The following is a 23,162-nucleotide window of genomic DNA, read 5'->3' as shown; positions in this document are numbered from 1 at the left end:
AGTGTATGGAGGTCCTGAGGGATTGGTAGTCGGACCTTTGCTTTTCCTGATATCTATTTAATGATTTGGATCTTGGTGTGTGGGGCAATTTTAAAGTTGCCAGATGACATTAAATTTGGAAGAATTTTAAACTGTAAGGAGGTTACTGAAAATCCAAAAGGACATTGAGAAGTTGTTGGATTGGACATACAGCTGGTGCATGAGGCTCAACGCAGAGAAGAGTGATGTGATGCACATTGCTCGAAAGAGCATTGAAAGAGCGTTGAAAGACAATATAAGATAGGGGATTCAATTCTAAAGGAGGTTGAGGAGCAGAGAGACCTGGGTGCATATGTGCATAAGCCATGCACAGGACAGCTGGAAAGAACGGTTAGTAAATCATGCAGTGTTCTCGACTTCATTAATATGGGCATAGAGTACAAGAGCAGAGAGGTGATGATGAACTTATGTTAGACACTTGTTAGATATCAGCTGGAATATTATGTACAATTGTGGATGCCAAGTTGTCGAAAAGATATGAACACATTGGAGAGAGTGCAGAAGCAATTTACAAGAAAGATTACAAGAATAAGAAAATTCAGTTACGAGGATAGATTGAAGAAGCTGAAACTATTATCCATGGAGAAAAGAAAGCTGAGAAGAGATTTGATAGAAGTTTTCAAAATCATGAGCGGACTAGATACATTTGATGGGGAGAAGCTGTTTCCATTCGTAAAAGTAAAAAGAATTAGAGAACATAGATTTAAAGTGATGTGTAAGTGAAAGAGAACGAAAGTGAGAAAAACATTTTCACATAGCAAATAGTTAGGGTATGGAATGCACCGTCTTGAAATGTTGTGAAGGCAGATTCAATTGAGGCATTCAAGAAGGGATTGGATGATTATTTGGATAGAAGTTGTGTGCAGTGATATAGGGAAAAGGTAGGAGAATGGCACTAGGTCATAGAACCAGTGCAAGAGCAATAGGCTGAATGACCTCCTTCTGCACCTATAACAATTCTGTGATTTTAAATTTTTTATTCATGTTAAACTTTTGTGATAGAACAATTGTCCCGTTCGCCGAGCTGGAAGTTTTTGTTGCAAATGTTTCGTCCCCTGTCTAGGTGACATCCTCAGTGCTTGGGAGCCTCCTGTGAAGCGCTTCTGTGGTGTTTCTGTCAAAGACAGCATACTTAAACTACTGGACTTGTGCCTCACAACACACTTCACATTCAACAACCATATATACGAACAAATCAATGGAACACCCATGGGCTCACCGATCTCGGGACTCATAGCAGAAGCAGTAATGCAAAGGTTAGAACAAACAGTCTTACCACAAATTCAACCCAAACTCTGGGTCAGATACGTTGATGACAACTTTGTAATCATTAAAAACACGGAAATAGAGAATACACACCGGATCATCAACTCCACACTCACAGGAATCCGATTCACGAGAGAGGAAGAAAAGGACAACCAACTCCCATTCCTAGACGTGAGGGTACAGAGAACACCAAACGGAGAATTCACCACTAAGGTACACAGGAAAGCCACACACACAGACCAAGTCCTGAACTATGAAAGCAACCACCCCAATACACACAACGAAGTTGCATCAAGACACTATTCACAAGGGCCACAACACATTGCAGCACACCAGAACTGCAAAAAGAGGAAGAGGAACACCTATACAAGGTATTCCCAAAAAACGGATATCCTTGCAATTTCATCAACAGATGCCTAAGGGAAAGACAACAGAACGAGGACATGCCGCAACCCAAAGGACTAGCCACACTACCATACATCGAGAACATCTCTGAAATGACAGCCAGACTACTGCGACCACTAGGACTTATAACAGCACACAAACCAACAGCCACTCTCAGACAACAACTCACCAAAACGAAGGACCCGATACCCAGCATGAGCAAAACTAATGTAGTGTACAAAATCCCATGCAAGGACTGCACAAAACACTATATAGGACAAACAGGAAGACAGCTAACGATCCACATCCACGAACATCAACTAGCCACGAAATGACACGACCAGCTATCCCTAGTAGCCACACACGCAGACGACAAGCAACATGAATTCGACTGGGACAACACTACCATTATAGGGCAAGCCAAACAAAGAACAGCCAGGGAATTCCTAGAAGCATGGCACTCATCCACAAACTCCATCAACAAACACATAGACCTGGACCCAATATACCGGCCAATACAGCGGATAGCTGAAACTGACAACCGGAAGCGGCAGGGACAGGCCACTATAAATGCCGGAGGAAACACCACAGAAGCGCTTCACAGGAAGCTCCCAAGCACTGAGGATGTCACCTAGACAGGGGACGAAACGTTTGCAACAAAAACTTCCAGCTCGGCGAACAGAACCACAGCAACGAGCACCCGAGCTACAAATCTTCTCACAAACTTTGAAGAACAATTGTCCTTTTATTAAATTATTATTGTTAATTTATTTGTAATGCTTTGGTGAATGAGCAATGCACCCAAATGAACTTCTGTGTGGATAACTATTTGGAATCAAAATTAATGATCTAGATATTATGTAAAGAAGATACACAACAGATAGCACAGAGTTGCAAAGTTTGTTGATAGGAATGACTGGTGACATGAAACCAAGAAACCATTAGCATATGAGGACAGCACAGTGTCTCATTGATTAGCACTGTTGCCTCACAGAGCCAGGGACCTGGATTCAATTCTACTGACCTGTGTGGAGATTTCACATTCTGTCCGTGTTTGCTTGGGTTTCTGCTGGGTGCTACGGTTTCCTCCCACAGTCCAAAGATGTACAGATTAGGTCGGTTGGCCATGCTACATTGCCTATTATGTTCAGGGATGTTCAGGCTAGGTGGGTTAGCCATGGGAGATGTGAGGTTACACGGATAGGATGGGAGTGGATATCTTGGTGGGATGCTCTTCCGTGTGGACTCCATGGAGTAAATGGCCTGCTTCCGCATTACAGGGATTCTGTCATTCTATAAACTGAATATTGAGATAATCCTGAAGCAAAGAGTTGAGAGGAAGAGAATTAAAGCAAATTTGATGCAGCTGCAAGTTGAGAGTGAGTCAGTGCTATGTGGAAATTAGATAATAACATGAATCTATACATTTCCTCAACAGGAACTCAACATAAATGTCTGGAAAGCTGAACTTTCTGGGATAGGTAACACGCACTGGCTTATACTTTATATATTTATTTGTAGCTAATTAATCAAGAATGAAGTATAAAGGCAGAGGGAAGTGTGAATAGGCTGTTAATAAACAGCTAAGTCGACAGCAGTGGCTGCCCACAACTTAATCGAAATTTGTTTTTTGATGAAGCAAGCAGTGTGAGCAGGAGTTCCACAATTATGTATCAATCAAGAAGAATTAAGGCAGCAGTAAAGGGGCAGTCAATGATGTTAGCAACAGAAGAACATTCATATCGGAGAGGATTCAGCAATGATAATATCGTTAAATGTTCAAGGGCGATAGCTGGAATCTCTCTTGTTTGAGAGTCATTGCATAACACCTGTTGTGTGAATGTTATTTGCTTTTTAATAGTTTAAGCCTGGATGTTGTCAAGATATTGCTGCATATGGGCATAACGTACTTAAGTATCTGTGGAATTGAGAATGGTGGTAAACAGTATGTAATTACCAATGAACGTTCGTATTTCTGACATTATGATGGAAGGTAGATCATTGATAAAGCAGCTGAAGATGGTGATTCTGTACAGCTTTGCTTTTAAGGCATCACTCTCACCCCACCTCAAGGCTGCAGTGAATCCAGTAGCTGAGTGGCCCTGGTGAAACCTAAGCCAACTGACGATGAATATGTTATTGCTGAACAAGTGCCACTGATAGCACAGTTGATGTCCCTATCCATCTCTTTGCTGATGATTGAGAGTTGAGCGATCTGGCAGTAATTTACCAGATTGGATTTGTCCTGCTTTTTGTGTACTGGACATACCTGGGCAAATTTCTTCCACACTGGCAGATATATGTTGTAGCTGTACTGGAACGCTTGGAGAGGGGCATGGTTAGTTCTGGAGCACAAGTATTCAGTACAGTTACTGGGATGTTGTCAGGACCTACAGCCTTTACAGTAATCAGTGCCTTCATTCGTTTCTTGATGGGATGTGGAGTGAATTGAATTGGCTGAATAATGGCACCTATGATGTTGGATTTCAGGAGGAGGTTGAGCTGGATCATCCACTTTGTTCTTCAGTCTGAATTCTGAATGACAAAGCATTGTACCAAGGGAATGTGTTTACTTTAGAATCTAATAATAATGACTGGCCTGTCCCTTTATTCAGAGTTGCTACAGAAATAGTTTGCAATCCAGTTCAGAAATGTTTGGGGTGGCTCAGTGGTTAGCACTGCTGCCTCACAGCAGTAGGGACCTGGGTTCAATTCCAGCTTTGGGCGACTGCCTGTATGGAGTTTGCACGTTCCCCCTGTGTCTGTGTGGGTTTCCTCCCACAGTTCAAAGATGTACTGGTTAGGTGGATTGACCATGCTAAATTGCCCATAGTCTGCAGGCTAGGTGGATTACCAATGCGAAATGCAGGGTTACAAGGATCTGGGGGGGGGGGGTCTGAGTGGGATACTCTTTGGGTGGCATGGTGGCACAGTGGTTAGCACTGCTGCCTCACAGCGCCAGAGACCTGGGTTCAATTCCTGCCTCAGGCGACTGTGTGGAGTTTGCTCATTCTCCCCGTGTCTGCGTGGGTTTCCTCCGGGTGCTCCGCTTTCCTCCCACAGTCCAAAAATGTGCAAGTTAGGTGAATTGGCCTTGCTAAATTGCCCGTAGTGTTAGGTGCAGGGGTAAATGTAGGGGAACGGGTCTGGATGGGGTGCGCTTCGGCGGGTCGGTGTGGATTTGTTGGGCCGAAGGGCCTGTTTCCTTACTGTAAGTAATCTAATCTAATCAGTGTTTATAGGCCTTTGGCCCCTTCTGGATTGCAATTCCTTCACCTCACAATTCTGATTAATCAGTATTTCTGATTGTGTTTCTTGGTGTGACACTCTTGTTCTTATAAAAATGTTAACTAGTTGTGAACAATGCTGGGGGTGATCTTTTGGTGATACCAAAAAATACAGTCCACACAGGAAGGAACACTGTAAAGTTCACAAATTCTCATACTGCTTTCAGTTTAGCAGTCAGGGTAGTGCACCAAGTCCCAGTTGGAAGTGGGAGATTTAAAACAAAGCAACCTTATTGTTTGAAGATTATTAGTCCAGATCTGTGGTTTCTAATCCTGCAACATAATTAATGGATTACTGTTAATGGATGCACCTTATTAATGCATCCACATATACAGCTAGTCTGCTTATATATTTGAGTTAATGGCCCAAATCTTACAGTAGCCAGATTGTTAGAGATTGGACGCAAGTTGCCAGATGTGAGCATAAGAGATACAGTTAGTAAGTTTGCAGATGACACCAAAGTTGGAGGTGTAGTGGACAGCAAAGAGGGTTACTTCAGATAACAATAGGATCTTGATGAGATGGGCCAATGGGCTGAGAAGTGGCAGATGGAGAGTTTAATTTAGATAAATGTGAGGTGCTGCATTTTGGGAAAGCAAATCTTAGCAGGACTTATACACTTAATGATAAGGTCCTTGGGAGTGTTGCTGAACAAAGAGACCTTGGAGTGCAGGTTCATAGGTCCTTGAAAGTGGAGTCACAAGTAGATAGGACAGTGAAGAAGGTGTTTGGTATGCTTTCCCTTATTGGTCAGAGTATTGAGTACAGGAGTTGGGAGGTCATGTTGCAGCTGTACAGGACATTGGTTAGGCCACTGTTGGAATATTGTGTGTAATTCTGGTCTCCAACATCGGAAAGATGATGTGAAACTTGAAAGGGTTCAGAAAAGATTTACAAGGATGTTGCCAAGGTTGGTGGATTTGAGCTATAGGGAGAGGTTGAATAGGCTGGGGCTGTTTTACCTGGAGCTTCGAAGACTGAGGGGTGACCTTGTCGAGGTTTATAAAATGATGAGGGGCATGGATAGGGTAAATAGACAAAGTCTTTTCCCAGAGGTGGAAGAGTCCAGAACTAGAGGCCATAGGTATAGGATGAGAGGGGAAAGATATAAAAGAGAACTAAGGCGCAACTTTTTCACGTAGAGGGTGGTACATGTATTGAATGAGCTGCCAGAGGAAGTGGTGGAGGCTAGTACAATTCAACATTTAAAAGGCATCTGGGCGCATGTATGAATAGGAAGGGTTTGGAGAGATATAAGCCAGACGCTGGCAGATGGGACTAGATTGGGTTGGGACATCTAGTCAGCATGGACGGGTTGGACCAAAGGGTCTGTTTCCAAGCTGTACCTCTCTATGACTCTGTGTGTGTAAGGATCCTGTAGAAATCCTGATGAACACGCAAGTGCTGTAATTCCCTGGAACAGTAAGCTTCCAGTGGACTCCTCTATATTTCCTGAGATCCTTCTTGAGAGTCTCCACTATTGAACTTTGTGTCAAATATTCTGACTACATCCTAGGACTTCCCTACATACTTATCCTGGAAATGTTATTCTGGTAAACAATAGTATAATTTAGAGATAAGCAGGCATAAATTGACTGAGATTCTTCCCCCCCCCCCCCTCCACACACACACACACACACACACACATACATTACTCCTCTTCAACCCCTGACATAACCCAACCTCAATCTTGCTCTGGATGTTTCCTTGCCCAACCTAATTTACCCAACGTATCACCCGCTCCATCCACCTTACATACTCATCAATCCAATAAACATTTTCCTAAATATTGCAGCTAATGTCATAAAAAGAGGCCTTGTCTTTGCTTTATCCATCTTTTCTTACATCCTACAATCATCTCTATGGATGGCTATGTTGACCCTTCAATACTTGAGCTGGCTTTGGAACTTTCAGCTGAAAAATCACACAAGAGATGGGTCACAGAAATCATTGCAGTCAGTGTTAATGCACTTAACATTGATGCTGACCAGAAGATCTGGGCCAGTTGTTTTAGGGTTTTCATTGTGCATTACTTTCTGTACTTTACTTTCTTACTGTCTCCATCAAAAATGATGATTTTGGACTCCTCTTGATCCTCATGATAATATTTATAGAACTTGACATGCTGTTGAATAGTTTAGAATGGAAAATTATGAAATATCTCTTTGTTTTGATTTCTCTGCAGCTCGCGTTCCTAAGAAGATCCTAAAATGCAAAGCTGTTTCCCGAGAACTAAACTTTTCCTCATCTGAACAGATGGAAAAATTCAGGCTAGAGCAAAAGGTTTTCTTCAAAGGACAGTGCTTAGAAGGTGATTATCTTATTTAAATGTATCATGGTACCATTATATTAAAGGTTCTCATGATGAGTCACCAGGCTCAAAATGTTTAATCTGCTTTCTCCCCACAGATGCTACTAGATCTGCTGAGTTTCTCCAGCAATTTCTGTTTTGATTTACTGTCTAGGTTGATGTAACCTAAAGTGTAATATTCGACTAAGTCTTGATTTGTATAACCAATTGCAAATCCAATGAAGACCGAGTTAGAGGAATGGGTTTGAGACGTTGGCTTTTTGACTTCCTGAAGACACTTGACTCTGTTGTCCTCAAATATCAAAGTTACTTCAGCAAGGACTTCGGTGTGTATGGTTATACCTTAAGCCTGCAATAACAAGTCCACAGCATTCCTTTCCCTTAACCACAGGGCTTAGTATGTCTGCTTTGTTTGATGACTTGCTGAACCTCTGGTTAGTGAGTATATTGAAGTGAGTGGGGTTTATGTTGAACCTTTGCTATTCAGTCATTGAAGGAGCTAATCCTGGTGTAACAGCAGAAAAGGATATAGATTTAATTTTGAAGCTTTCCTTCTCGATGAGCTGCTGAGCAGGCTGAAAAGTCTCATGTACCCTTGATATTGCAGTCTATTGCATTTACGATTTGCTACATAGTCAATTGATGTATACTTAGTTAGTCAACCAATAACTGTTTGAAATCTGAGTTCTCCTTGGTAAAGTACCAGTTAAGACAAACAAACCTTACCAATCTGGAGGTGCATCCAAAAATTCAGCTTCACCCGCTCACCATAGTTAGAGAGTCATAGAGTCATAGAGATATATAGTACGGAAACAGACCCTTTGGTCCAACTCATCCATGCTGACCAGATATCCCAACCCAATCTCATCCCACCTGATCGCACCTGGCCCATTTCCTTCCAAACCCTTCCTATTCATATATCTATCCAGATGACTTTTAAATGTTGCAATCGTACTAGCGTCCACCACTTAATCTGGCAGTTCATTCCAGACATGCACCACCCTCTGCATGAAAACGTTGCCTCTTAGTTCTCTTTTATATCTTTCCCCTCTCACCCTAAACCTGTGCCGTCCAGTTCTGGACGCTTCCACCCCAGGGAAAAGACTTTGTCTATTTATCCTATCCATGCCCCTCATGATTTTATAAACCTCTATAAGGTCACCCCTCAGCCTATGGGGAAAACAGCCCTAGCCTAGTCAATCTCTCCCTATAGCTCAAATCCTCTAACTCTGGCAATAGCCTTGTAAATCTTTTCTGAGCCCTTTCAAGTTTCACATCTTTCCGATAGAAAGGAGATCAGAATTGCACGCAATATTCTAACAGTGGCCTTACCAATGTCCTGTACAGCTGCAACATGATCTTCCAACTCCTGTACTCAATACTGTGGACCAATAAAGGAAAGCATATCAAACACCTTCTTCACTATCCTATCTACCTGCAACTCCACTTTCAAGGAGCTATGAACCTGCACTTCAAAGTCTCTTTGTTCAGCAACACTCCCGAGGACCTTACCATTAAGTGTATAAGTTCTGCTAAGATTGATTTGTTTTCTCAAAATGCAGCACCTCACATTTATCTAAATTAAACACTACCTGCCACTTCTCAGCCCATTGGCCCGTCTGATCAAGATCCCGTTGTAATCTGAGGTAACCTTCTTCGCCGTCCACTACACCTCCAATTTTGGTGTCATCTGCAAACTTACTAACTATACACCCCTTATGCTCACATCCAAATCATTTATATAAATGATGAAAAGTAGTGGACCCAGCACCGACCCTTGTGGCACTCCACTGGTCACAGGCCTCCAGTCTGAAAAACAGCCCTCCACCACCACCCTCTGTCTTCTATCTTTGAGCCAGTTCTGTATCCAAATGACTAGTTCTCCCTGTATTCCATGAGATGTAATCTTGCTAACCAGTCTCCCATGGGGAACCTTGTCGAGCGCCTTACTGAAGTCCATATAGATCACATCTACCACTCTGCCCTCATCAATCCTCTTCATTACTTCTTCAAAAAACTCAATCTAACCAGAATGGGCAAGTGAAGCTGGGCAGTAGGAGTTTGATTAGGAGAGACTATTTCAGAGGTTCATTTCATAGCACTTTCGTGGATGGAGAACATATCAACTCTGTTTGCTACCATGGTCTTTCTTGACCCTTTGATCTATACTCATGCATTAAAACATTTAAAAATGGAGAAAAATCATTTGGCTCATTAAGATTGCTCCAATCAAAAAGGTTGTAGCTACACATATCATTGACCCATCGTCATGTTGTCATGTTCCGGGAAAAGTTAAACGCTGATGACTTTCTGAGAGAAGAAGTACTTCTGAACTTGTACCCTAACCCTTTCCCTAAACATCTTAGATGCACTAATTTTTTAAAAAGCTTTTTTAAAGACATCAATTATTTTCTCTGGAAACCTGGACTTCTCTAAATCCTTGAGCTTATACTGGTAATTACCGCCCAAAAATATCTTCATGTCCTCTATACCTTCTCCAGAACCTTTGCTTTTTCTAGCTATAAAATCTGCAAACCCAGATGCTTTGTCACATTTAACAGACTTCCCTGTTTTATATATAAATACTTCAAATTTTCCAAATGTAAGTACTGAACTTATTCAGGAAATCTGTCACACATTGGTGCAGATCACTAACTCAAGAATGTTCCTTTTGGTTCTTTTAACAAATTTTGTATTCTCTCCATTCATGTGTGTAAGAACATCTCTTCGTCCTGGATCTTCTGATGATTTTTTCCACTTTCCAACATTCTAATTGCAATAACATTCCAATTCTTTGAGCAACCAATTTCACATACATGAACAAACATTTTATCACTAATGTCTCTGGCCACATTACTTTTCTAAGAATGTCCTCTTCATAAATAAAGCTGGGCAGATAAATACTTCTGGAGAATGGAATTGTAGATTCACTAGTTTCAGTCTATCCTGTTCATTATCCTATTCCAGAAAGGATTATTTTCCAACCTTTCACAATTGTATTTCAGGTTTGTTGTTGAGACAAATATTAAGCAACCAGAAGTAGTTCTGATATAGTATTGTCATACCCTCCCAAGTAATAGTTTATGAATATGTAGGAACATCTTCAAGCATTAGTCATCTTCCATATATATTTCATCACATTCAACAAATGAAAGATCATGAATCTGAAATATTAACCGTCTTTATCTGTATACAGATGCTGCCTCACCTACGTCTTTCCAGTTTTTTTTATATTTCAGACCTCCAGCATTTGCTGTACTTTGATTTTGTACTTCTCGGAGTATGCCGCTTCGTAAAAAATTTTATGAGAGTTATATCCTCCGTAAACTGTAAAATCCTTACTAGGTGACATATCTAAAATTTTGAAAAGCATTTAATAAAAGCAATATATTTAATAAGTAATTTAATTTTGTAAATAAATTAAATGAGTGCAAAAGCAGCTACTTAAATTTAGTATGATTGAGAATTAGAGATAAAGTCTGGGAATAGCTAAGAAATTGACTTCAAGATAGACCAGAGGTTTAGGGGCATGATAGTTTGGAAATTTACTATTTACCTAAATAAATAGTTGTTGGTTATCTACTGTTTTTAAATTATAGTTTGCATGTAGGTGTAATGTTGGGCAACGCACACTCTTTATGATTAGTGCTGCAATAATTTTAGATTAAGTTGAAAGAGATCCAGGAATATTCGAGTTCAGTTTAACTTTGATTTATCATACTCTGTCATTGTAAGGCTGCTATTAATAGAACAAACAATGTCAATTCATGCAACTAAAACAGTACTATACAAGTTAGAATATGTCATTGCTCAAACTGCATTTTGAAAGCTTTAGTAATTGCACCCAAGAGAAATACGTTCTTTGAAATGGTACAGGTAAAAGAAAACACAGAGGAGCAAATGATGCAGGCCACCCAGCATGCCAAAAGAGAAAAGTGATAGAAATATTAGATTTGTTTTAAGAAAAATCTAGGGGTCAGTCTTATTGCCACTATTTCCCTGTTGACTCATTTCTGTGGTGAGTGACTGGTATTGTACTGTTTCAGTGCTTCATTGTTTGAAACAGTATGCAATCTTCCATTTGATAAGTCAAAGACGGGAAAATCCATCAAGAATTTCATAACAGGCATCATGAATTATGCCTGAGATCCTATATGACTCATGAAAAATTGAAGAAGACGTTATATTAAAGTTAAATAATTGCAAATATTTAATCATAAATGGTACTTGTTGTATGTACCTTGCCTTGATCATAGTTTTCCATTAAGGAAAATATGTGCCATGTCTATACAATGTTGTAATTCTACCAGCTGTTAGGCTGCTATGGATCTTCAAGCTGCACACACAAATCAGTAGGTTTGTTGTAGTGTCTGCTTCATAGTTTGTTATGCATTTTATTGTTTTATAAAAACCAATTTACGTAATTGCCAATTGCCTAGGATTGATTAATCATGAGACTATTTTCGGTAACATGATTTGTTTAAGCTTTATGAAAACTGACTTTTCAATTTTTTTTTCCAGAATGGTTTTTTGAATTTGGCTTTGTCATTCCTAATTCTACAAACACTTGGCAATCATTAATAGAAGCAGCACCAGAATCACAGATGATGCCAGCTAATGTGTTAACGTAAGTGACCTGTGATGTGATATCTTTCATTAGTGTATCATTGCATTTGTGTTTGAAAAAGGATTGGTGATTTTGAAATTTAAAGTAGATTACCAATGCTAAAACATACACAGTATTACTTGCAGCTTGCTATCATGTCATTTCTTTTCCCTTATTAGTTGTTTTTTCTTACATTACTGATTTCTTTACCAAATTCTTAATATACCTCTGTCCTTTTCACTTGCCACATCTAAGCATCCCCTTAGTTCACAAAGAAAAATTATATTAGATTGCTGCCTTTCTGAAAGCACTTTGTATAAACCTACTTTATGATTTAGATTTTCTCAGGGTTCTGTTTTTTATTTTTATTTTCTTTTTTCTTTTTCTTTTCTAAGTACATTGTTTGGTTTTAGTTAGTTGATATAAAGCTAAGTTTACAATGGCAGGGGACCTCAGACCTGTGGCATGTGCCTCTTACTTGATGTGGGAGCTCAGGAAAGTGGCTGACGTTCCTGACTCTTACACTTGCAAGAATTGTGTCCAGCTGCAGCTTTTGTTTGACCGCATATGGCTCTGGAGCTGCAGATGGACTCACTGTGGAGCGTCCGTGATGCTGAAGAGGTCATGGATAGCACGCTTAGTGAACTGGTCACACTGCAGGTTAGAATTGCTGAAGGAGGCAGTGAATGGGTGACCAAAAGGCAGAAAAAGAGTAGGAAGGCAGTGCAGGTGTCCCCTGCGGTCATCTCCCTCCAAAAAAGGTATACCGTTTTGGATACTGTTGGGGAAGATGGCTCGTCGGGGAGGGCAACAGTTGCCAAGATCATGGCACCGTGGTGGGCACTGCTGTTCAGAAGGGCAGGAAAGGGATTCGTAGGGCCATAGGCATAGGGGATTCTATTGTAAGGGGAATAGATAGGCAGTTCTGTGGCCGAAAATGGGACTCTCGGATGGTATGTTGCCTCCCAGGTGCTTGGATCAGGGATGTCACTGATCGGCTGCAGAGCATTCTAAAAGGGGAGGGTGAACAGCCAGTTGTCTTGGTGCATATAGGCACCAATGATATAAGTTAAAAAATGAAATGAGGTCCTGAAAGCAGAATTCAGGGAGCTAGGAGAGAAGTTAAAAAGGAGGACCTCAAAGGTAGTGATCTCAGGATTATTACCAGTGCCATGTGCTGGCCAGCGTAGAAATGAAAAAATGGGCAGGATGAACACTTAGCTTGAGGGATGGTTTAGGAGGGAGGGGTTCAGATTTGTTGGACATTGGGACTGGTTCTGGGGAAGGTGGGACAATTACAAAATGGACAGTCTACATCTGAACCAGACTGAGCTAATGTTCTTGGGGGAGTTTTTGCTACTGCTATTGGGGAGGTTTTAAACTAACCAGAAGAGAAGACAACTAGACAGCGAGGTGGAAACTGGAGACTGTAAGAATCATGAAGATAGCATTAATACGGGGAAGAGTAAGCAGAGAGCAGATGAATGCAAAAGAACTGGTGGCCTGAAGTGCATCTACTTTAATGCAAAGCGTATAGTGGGTAAGGCAGATGAACTTAGGGCTTGGATTGGTGCCTGGGAGTAGGACATTATTACAATCACAGAGACTTGGTTGAAGGAAGGGCATGATTGGCAATTAATTGTTCCAGGATATAGACACTTCAGACAGGACATGGAGGGAAGTAAAAGGGGGTGGGGGGGTGGGTAGAGTTGCATTTCTGGTCAGGATGCTATCACAGCTGTGTTAAAGGAGGACACTATGGAGAGCTTGAGTAGTGAGGCATTATGGGTGGAGCTGAGAAATAAGGGTGCAGTTACATTGTTGGGGCTGTATTACAGGCCTCCCAACAGTGAGCATGAGGTAGAAGAATAAATAGTTTGTGAGAAGATTTGTAGCTCGGGTGCTCGTTGTTGTGGTTCTGTTCGCCGAGCTGGGAATTTGTGTTGCAGATGTTTCGTCCCCTGTCTAGGTGACATCCTCAGTGCTTGGGAGCCTCCTGTGAAGCGCTTCTGTGATGATTCCTCCAGCATTTATAGTGGTTTGAATCTGTCGCTTCCGGTTGTCAGTTCCAGCTGTCAGTTGCAGTGGTCGATATATTGGGTCCAGGTCGATGTGCTTATTGATTGAATCTGTGGATGAGTGCCATGCCTCTAGGAATTCCCTGGCTGTTCTCTGTTTGGCTTGTCCTATAATAGTAGTGTTGTCCCAGTCGAACTCCCGTTGCTTGTCATCTGCGTGTGTGGCTACTAAGGATAGCTGGTCGTGTCGTTTCATGGCTAGTTGGTGTTCGTGGATGCGGATCGTTAGCTGTAATCCTGTTTGTCCTATGTAGTGTTTTGTGCAGTCCTTGCATGGGATTTTGTACAACCAATGTAGTATTCAAAATCCCATGCAAGGAGTGCACAAAACACTACATAGGACAAACAGGAAGACAGCTAACGATACGCATCCATGAACACTAACTAGCAATGAAACGACACGACCAGCTATCCTTAGTAGCCACACACGCAGATGACAAGCAACATGAGTTCGACTGGGACAACACTACTATTATAGGACAAGCCAAACAGAGAACAGCCAGGGAATTCCTAGAGGCATGGCACTCATCCACAGATTCAATCAATAAGCACATCGACCTGGACCCAATACATCGGCCACTGCAACGGACAGCTGGAACTGACAACCGGAAGCGGCAGAGACAAACTACTATAAATGCCGGAGGAAACATCACAGATGCGCTTCACAGGAGGCTCCCTAGCACTGAGGATGTCACCTAGACAGGGGATGAAACGTCTGCAACACAAATTCCCAGCTCGGCGAACAGAACCACAACAGAAGAATAAATAGGTAAGCAGATTATGGAAAGATGTAGAGGCAATAGGGTAGTAGTGATGGGAGATTTTAATTTTCCAAACATCTCCCACTTAACGTCAGAGGTCTGGATAAGGTAGAATTTGTAAGAAGCGTCCAGGAGAGTTTTCTAGAGCAGTATGTCAATAGTCTGACAAGGAAAGGGGCCATATTGGACTTGGTGTTGAGGAATGAGCCAGGCCAGGTGGTAGAAGTTGCAGTGGGGGATTTCTTTGTGAACAGTGACTACAATTCTATAAGTTTTAGACTACTCAAGACAAAGATGAGAGTGGTCCTGAGGGAAGAGTACTAAACTGGGCCAAGGCTAATTATATCAAAATTAGACAGGAGCTGGGAAATGTGGATTGGGCACAGCTATTTGAAGGGAAGTCCACATTTGAGATGTGGGAGGCTTTCAAATATAGGTTAAAGAGGGTGCAGGATAGGCATGTCCCATTGAAGGCAAATGATAGGAAAGGCAAGATTCATGAACCGTGGATGACAGGAGAAATCATACAACTAGCCAAGAGGAAAAGGGAAGTGTACATAAGGTCCAGGCATCTAAGAACAGAATGGGCCCTGGAGGAATATTGGAAGAGTAGGACCAGTCTTAAATGAGGAATCAAGCGGGCTAAAAGGGGTCATGAAATAGCTTTAGTGAGCAGAATTAAGGAGAATCCCAAAGCCTTTCATTCTTATAGAAGAAATAAGCAGGTAACGAGAGAAAGGATTGGTCCACTAAAGGATAATGAAGGAAGGTTTTGTGTTGAACCGGAGAGAATGGGTGAGATTCTGTATGATTACTTTGCATCAGTGTTCACTGAGGAGAGGAACAAGATGCATGTTGAGATTAGGGATAGAAGTTTGAGTAGTCTGGATCACGTTGACATCAGTAGGGAAGATGTTTTGGGTTGGCTAGAGGTTATTAAGGTGGACAAATCCCCAGGACTGGATGGGATCTATCCCAGGTTGCTGAGGGAGGCGAGAGAGGAAATAGCTGGGGCCCTGACAGATATCTTTGTGGCATCCTTAAACACAGGTGAAGTGCCAGAGGACTGGAGGGTTGCTCATATTGTCCCCTGTACAAGGAGGGTAGTAGGAATATTCCAGGTAACCACAGACCAGTGAATCTGACGCAGTGGTGGGAAAGTTGCTAGAGAACGTACTGAGGGATAGGATCTATTTATATTTAGAAAGGAATGTGCTTACCAGTGATAGGCAACATGGTTTTGTGTGGGGGAGATCGTGCCTTGCCAACTTAATAGTTCTTTGAGGAAGTGACAAAGTTGATAGATGAAGGAAGGGCTGTAGATGTCATATACAAGAACTTTAGTAAGGTGTTTGACAAGGTTCCCCATGGTAAACTAATAGAGAAAGTGAAGTCACATGGTGTGCAGGGTGTTCTAGCTAGGTGGATAAAGAACTGGTTGAGCAACAGGAGACAGAGCGTAATAGTTGAAGGGAGTTTCTCGAAATGGAGAAAGGTGACCAGTGGTGTTCCACAGGAATCAGTGCTGGGGCCACTGTTGTTTGTGATATACATAAATGATCTGGAAGAGGTATGATCAGGTATGAACTTTGTGTCATCTGCAAACTTGCTGATCATACCAAGATTGGTGGAGTAGCAGAAAGCATAGGGGACTGTCAAAGAATACAGGAGAATATAGATAGTCTGGAGAGTTGGGCGGAGAAGTGGCAGATGGGGTTCAATCCAGACAAATGTGAGGAGGTGCATTTTGGGAAGTCTAATTCTAGAGCGAATTATACAGTCAACGGAAGAGCTTTGGGAAAAGTTGATGAGCAGAGAGATCTGGGAGTGCAGGTCCACTGTACCCTGAAGGTTGCTGCACAGGTGGATAGAGTGGTCAAGAAGGCATATGGTATGCTTGCCTTCATCGGACGGAATATTGAATATAAGAGCTGGCAGGTCGTGTTAAAATTATACACAACGTTGGTTCGGCTGCAATTAGAATACTGTGTACAGTTCTGGTTGCCACATTCTGGGCGGCATGGTGGCTCAGTGGTTAGCACTGCTGCCTCACAGCACCAGGGTCCCAGCTTCGATTCCAACCTTGGGCGACTGTCTGTGTGGAGTTTGCACATTCTCCCCATGTCTGCGTGGGTTTCCTCCAGGTACTCCGGTTTCCACCCACAGTCCAAAGATGTGCAGGTCAGGTGAATTGGCCATGCTAAATTGCCCATAGTGTTAGGTGCATTGGTCAGAGGGAAATGGGACTGGGTGGGTTATTCTTCGGCGGGTTGGAGTGGACTTGTTGGGCCGAAGGGCCTGTTTCCACACTGTAGGGAATCTAATCTAATCATGAGTAAAAGGATGTGGACGCTTCGGAGAGGGTGCAAAGAAGGTTTACGAGGATGTTGCCTGGTACGGAAGGTGCTAGTTATGAAGAGAGGTTGAGTAGGTTAGGTTTGTTTTCATTAGAAAAATGGAGATTGAGTGGGGACCTAATTGAGGTCTACAAAATCATGAAGAGTATAGATAGGGTAGATAGAGATAAGCTTTTTCCCAGGGTGAAGGATGCAATAATGAGAGGTCATGCTTTCAAGGTGAGAGGTGAAAAGTTTAAGGGGGATACATGCGGCAAGTAGTTTACACAGAGGGTGGGAGGTGCCTGGAACGCGTTGCCAGCAGAGGTAGTAGAGGCAGGCAGGATAGGTCCATTTAACGCGCATCTGGACAGATGCATGAGTAGATGGGGAACAGAGGGATACAGATGCTTAGGAATTGGGTGACAGGTTTAGACAGTTCATTTGGATCGGCTCAGGCTTGGAGGGCCGAAGGGCCTGTTACTGGGCTGTAAATTTTCTTTGTTCTTTTTTTTATTCTGAGGTAACTATAATCAGTCTTTTTTACTGAGTTCATTAGCTGCTGTTCATGAAAGAGGCCGATTGTCTTTTTTTGCTTGTGTGTTGGTTTTTTAGTTATACTGTCTCCCTGCATTTCTTTCCACTTCAGGCATTTACCCATTTCTGTTTCTCAGCACATTAAAATTAGCTCATTTTTCATTTGAGTATCGATTTATCATGTCTTTTTCCATATATTTATATAGCACCTTTAGCATAATAAAATGGCCAAGGCACTTCAGTTAGATAGTTGAAGTAGGTTTTAGAGAGTACCTTAAATAAGGAAAGAGAAGTAGAGATCATTTGGAGCAGAACTGAGGGTCTAGATAAAGGCAAGGTGAGCATTTAATGGGGTAATTAAAATCAGGGGTGCTCCAGTTGGCAAAAATTAATTCAGTGCAGATATTTGAGACTTGTGGGGCTAGTGGAGAATACGGAGATGAGGAGTGAAGCCATAAGGTATTTGAAACAAAGATGTACATTTTATAATTGAGCTGTTACTCACCCACAGCTAGTGTAGGTCAGTGAACAGAACTTTGTGTGAGTAAACTTGGGCTGTAAAGGTTTGGATGACATCAAATTTACAGAAGCTAGAATGTAGGAGACCAGCCAAGGCTGCATTGGAATGATCAAGTTGAATTTGTGTCCTTTGTTGTCTGTGTGGTTAGAAATGAGAAAGTACTGGTCATGCCTGGCAGTGACTAGCTGGTGTTTGTGCATGCATATGGTCAGTTTTCTTCCTGTTTGTCCTATGTAGCATTTTTCAAAGTCTTTGCAGGGAATCTTGTTAATAACATTTGTCTTGTTGGATGTTGATGTTGGATCTTTAACCTTTGTGAGGAGCTGGTACAAGGTGTTTACTGGTTTGTTGGCCACTAAGATTCCCAGGGTCTGAGTAGTTGGGTATGCCTTTGATATATGCTGTGGTCGCTATCGTGTCTGGTCGTATAATGTTTTCTTTGGGCTTGTCCTTTAAATACTGGAGGATAGTGCTCTTGGGGTACCTGTTTTGTTTAATTCCTTTAAATAGTTGTTCCAATTCTGCCTTCTGGAATTCCGAGTTGCTGCAATGTGTTCTTGCCCGTTTAAATAATGTCCTAACGCAGCTCCGTTTGTAGATGCTGGAGTGGTTGCTGTTTTAATTCAGTATCTGATCAGTATAGGTCTTCCTCCTGTACACACTAGTCTGGAGTTCTCTGGTAGGTGTGTGTTCCACTAATTCGTCCAGGAAGGGGAGTCTGCTGTTGTTTTCCTCTTCTTCAATGAACTTTATTCCTGTGAAGATGTTACTGATGTGGTGGTGCGTTTCTTCCAGTTATGTACATTTATGACATACAAAAGGTGTCATCTACATACCGGGTTGGATGGTGGGGAGGGCTGTCCATTCTAAGTGTTGCATTACAGTCCTGATATTGGGAACCCCATTGGTATGTCGTTGATTTGACTGTATACTTGTCCATTGAATGTAAAGTGATTTGTGAGGCATAGGTACAGTAGTTTTAATATGCTGCTGTTGTTGATGCTGCTCGTGTCATCAGGTGTAACCGCTTATCCAATGATGTAGCAATGGTATCTTTGGCTAGGCCAATGTCTATAGATGTGAAGAGTGCTGTTACATCAAATGAAATCATTATTAGCATTCCAGTAGCCTTAATTATTTGCTGTTATCTCACGCTAACATTTTCCCACATTATCTTTGCTCTAGCTGCCAGATATTTTTTCCAACTCATTCAACCTGTCAAGTGTGTCTACATCCTCCTTGTATCCTTTCATAACAATTTCTCTGCCTTATCTTTGTGTCACCTGCAGAGTTGACTACCATGCCTTTACTCCCTTCATCTATGCCATTATTATAAAGTGGAAAAAATTAAGGTGCGCGCACAGAGCTCTGCAGGACTCCACTCATTACATTCTACCAATCTTAAAAGAAAAAATCCATTTATGTATACGGTCTGTTTTCTGCCAGCCATTCAGCCAATTTTCTGTCCATGCTAATATTTTACCTCTACACCACTACCTCCTACTTTGTTCAATAACCTTTTATAAGGAACCTTGTCAAATGCCTTCTGGAAATTCCAAGTAACAGTATATTCATATTATTCTTTCAAAGAACTCTAATAAATTGGTGAAAGGACATTTTCCTTTCACAAATCCATGTCAACTCTTCTCAATTTATTTCCCCCCCAAGTTTTCCTAAAGTCGACGCTATAACCTCCTTTATAATAGATTCTAAAATCTTTGTGATCACAGACATCAAGCAAACTGACCTATAGGTTTGTGTTTTTTGCCTCATTTCTTAAATGGAGGAGTTGTAATATCTAATTCCCAGTCAGATGGAATCTTTCCAGAATCTAGTGAATGCTGGAAAATTAACACTAACCCATTATCCACCTCATTAGCCCCCCCCCCCCCCCCCCCCCGCCTTTTTAAGATAATAGGATGAAGTCCATTGGGATGTGGGGATTTGACAGCCCAAAGCTGCATCAGTTTGCACAGTTCTGCTTCCAAAGTGATTGTAATTCATCAGGTTTTCTCCCTGGAATTTAGAAGAATGAGAAGAGTTCTTATTGAATTATTTATGATACTAAAGGGGATTGACAGAGCAGATGTAGAAAGGATGTTTCTTCATGTGGAGCAATCTAGAACAAGAAGTCTTAGTTTTAAGGAGGAGGGATAGCAGATTTAAAACAGAATTGAGGAGAAATTTCTCCTCAAAGGATCTTGAATCTGGAAAATTCAGTGCCCCAGAGTGCCATGGATGTTGGGACATTGAATAAATTTAAGTGGGAGATAGATTTTTAAAACTGAAAGAACTGCAGATGCTGTAAATCAAAAACAAAAACATAAATTGCTGGAAAAACTCAGCAGGTCTGGCAGCATCTGTGGAAAGAAATCAGAATTAACATTTCGGGTCGACTGACTCTTCCTCAGAACAGATAGATTTTTAATTAGTAAAGGGTTGATGGGTTATGGAAATGGGCAGAAAAGTGGTGTTGAGGCAGAGTTGAGATCAACTGTGGTCATATCAAATGGCGGAACAGACTGGAGGAGCTAAACCACCAAGTCCTGCTCCTAGTTTTTACTTTTGTATCCCCATTTCCACCTCCTGATTTATAGTTATTACTGAGATGCTTTCATATTATCTGTAGGGAAGACAGAAGTAAAAATATTTGTTCATTTCATTCGTCATTTCCTTATGTTTCCCTACTGTTAACTCCTAATTCTCACTCCTAAGGAGACAACACTCAGTTTAAATCATGGAATTCTACAGTGCAGATAGAGCCCACTTGATCCGCTAAGTCTGCAACAACCCTCCGAAGACTATCCCACCCAGACCCTATTCCAGCAACCCTGCATTAAGCATAGCTAATCCACCTAGCCTACACAGCCCTAGATATTATGGAGTAATTTAGCATGGTCCATCCACCTAACCTGCATATCTTTGGATTATGGGAGGAGGAAACCGGAGTATCTAGCGTAAACGCACAGTGAGATCATGCAAACCCCACACAGAAAGTCACCAATGGTTGGAATTGAACCTGGGTCCCTGGCACTGAGGCAATAGTGCTAACCACTGTGCCACCATGCTACCCATTGCCCTCTACTTTTTAAACATTTGCCATCTATTTCTACATTTGTAACCTGCTTAACCTCCTCCTCTAAAAGATTGATCAGGAGGAATAAACTAGTCATTAGGACTCAACAGGGTCACTGGACACAAAACATTAACTCTGCTGCCTGACCTGCTGAGTGTCTCTAAAATTTCTGATTTTATTTTCCTAATTTCCAGCATCAGTATTTTTTTAATATAAATTAGTCACTCTTTACTGTGCTTTATAATTTGACCAATCAACTGACCTGTCGCTCATCTTTTCAAGTATACAATTTTTCTTCAGATTTGATTATTCATTAATGTTTTTAGATGTAGACTTTTTTTGTAAGAATATTCTTATTCTGAGTATTCTAAATTATACTCAAATGTCTGCTGATTTTCTTTTCTCTCTATTTACATATCCCCTAGCATATTATCCCAGTTCACTTCAACTAGCTCAGCTTTCATGCCTGTACAATTGCCCTTATTTAGGTTTAAAATACTAATCTTCGACTCATTCATCTACCATTCAAGCTTATTGTGGTCGCTGCTACTTAGGGGGTGTGTTTACTCTGTTATCGTTATGAAATATGAAAGGATTATTTAACTTATTTTTTTAATCAACCTGTTCAGAGATGTTATTATACACCCCTGGAAATGAGTATTTAATGGCAGGTTGAAATATGGTCTCTGGTTTGTTCCAGAGCCAAGGTTACAAATCTAATATTGTAATCAATTACAGTTATATGCTGCTCCTGTGTGTACATCGTATTTTTTCAATTACTAATGAGTAGTGAAAATATCAACATTTTTGCTTGATTCATCATTGTCTCATCTATATATCTAATTGCAGGATTTCATTTTGTGTTGCTTTGAAGCAAGATGTTGTGGAACGATACAGAAACAATGCATTTTGAGGTGATACTTGTTACTCTAAGACCAGAGTTGCAGTTTATTCTGTACTTTTTTTGTCCCAATCTACATAACGTTAGGGATTTTGTTCCACTTCTTAACATACTTGGCTTCACTTTATGTACTTGATAATCTGTATTTTAAATAAAATATCAATGATATGGCAAATTTCCCTCCCATGAATGCAAATGGCAAGATTTATACCTGAACAAGTAAATGGAAGTAGATTTCTTTTAAAATCGGAAGACAACTTTTTTGTTGGCAACTCTTTACAGATTTTTTATTTCTCTTCTACAAATTGCTAACATTGTTTTAACATGCTACTTCAGCAAGTATATTATATCATCATCCTTCATAACTGTCTTGTTATAAAGTATTTTCATTTCTACGTCCACCTCAAGGAATCACAGGTCCTACTTCCGCTTTCCCCATACCTCCCAAACAACTGGATGGATTAAATATGAGCAAAATGCTGGATATTCCCAGCAGGACTGGTAATATCTGAATAGAAAATCAGCAACATCACCCTCGTCTTTGGATTAGCCATTTAACTGCCTTCCAAACTTAACATTGAATAGAATTTAATGCCCACCTGTGTGGTACATTTGGTGGCAGGAGCTATTCAGTTGGTTGGGAGGGTAGTGGATGGGAACTCCACTGCCTTTCAGTCTCCACATCAATTAAGTCCATGGCAGGAAAGGCTAACTTCAGATCATAACCCTGATCACATGTTTTTTCTTTTTTTCGTTGTTGAATGACAGCTGTTGTCTACTTGCAGAGCCTGCTGCAGGAGAATTGGCACTGTATGTAGCCTTGCTAGAACAGAATAAATTTCTTCCCTTGTCTCTTCTTGAAAAGAATTGGCTGAGAAATGACTTGATTGACCTTTTTAAGATTACTACATTTTTCTGAAAGACTAACATAAAAAAGTGTTTCCATTTGTGGGGAATTAAATATTATCTTTTTTTTTATTTTTAATTGTGGCTGCAATTCTGCTTTCCTTCCTATTGGAAAGATGTTGTGAAACTTGAAAGGGTTCAGAAAAGATTTAC

At 41.1% G+C, this 23,162-nt stretch overlaps 1 protein-coding gene across 2 annotated transcripts in view; it reads left to right on the top strand.

The window, feature by feature from the left end:
• Positions 1-23,162, top strand: part of pde6d (phosphodiesterase 6D, cGMP-specific, rod, delta) — a 75,532-nt gene that overhangs the window by 37,127 nt on the left and 15,243 nt on the right. The window contains exons 3-5 of one of the 2 annotated variants that reach the window (XM_043702246.2): positions 7,163-7,288; positions 11,810-11,915; positions 22,052-22,253. In XM_043702246.2, coding sequence (XP_043558181.1) covers positions 7,163-7,288; positions 11,810-11,915; positions 22,052-22,115 — 296 coding nt within the window. In that variant the 3' untranslated portion in view covers positions 22,116-22,253. Of the gene's footprint in view, positions 1-7,162; positions 7,289-11,809; positions 11,916-22,051; positions 22,254-23,162 lie in introns of those variants that run through there. The other variant, XM_043702245.2, reaches the window with a different exon arrangement.

This window comes from Chiloscyllium plagiosum, unplaced genomic scaffold, assembly GCF_037043375.1.
Source record: "Chiloscyllium plagiosum isolate Xiang-an unplaced genomic scaffold, Cpla_swu_hap1 HiC_scaffold_13, whole genome shotgun sequence".
Taxonomy (NCBI): domain Eukaryota; kingdom Metazoa; phylum Chordata; class Chondrichthyes; order Orectolobiformes; family Hemiscylliidae; genus Chiloscyllium; species Chiloscyllium plagiosum.
Note: the sequence above shows the minus strand (reverse complement) of the source record. Positions and strands in the feature narration are given on the sequence as shown.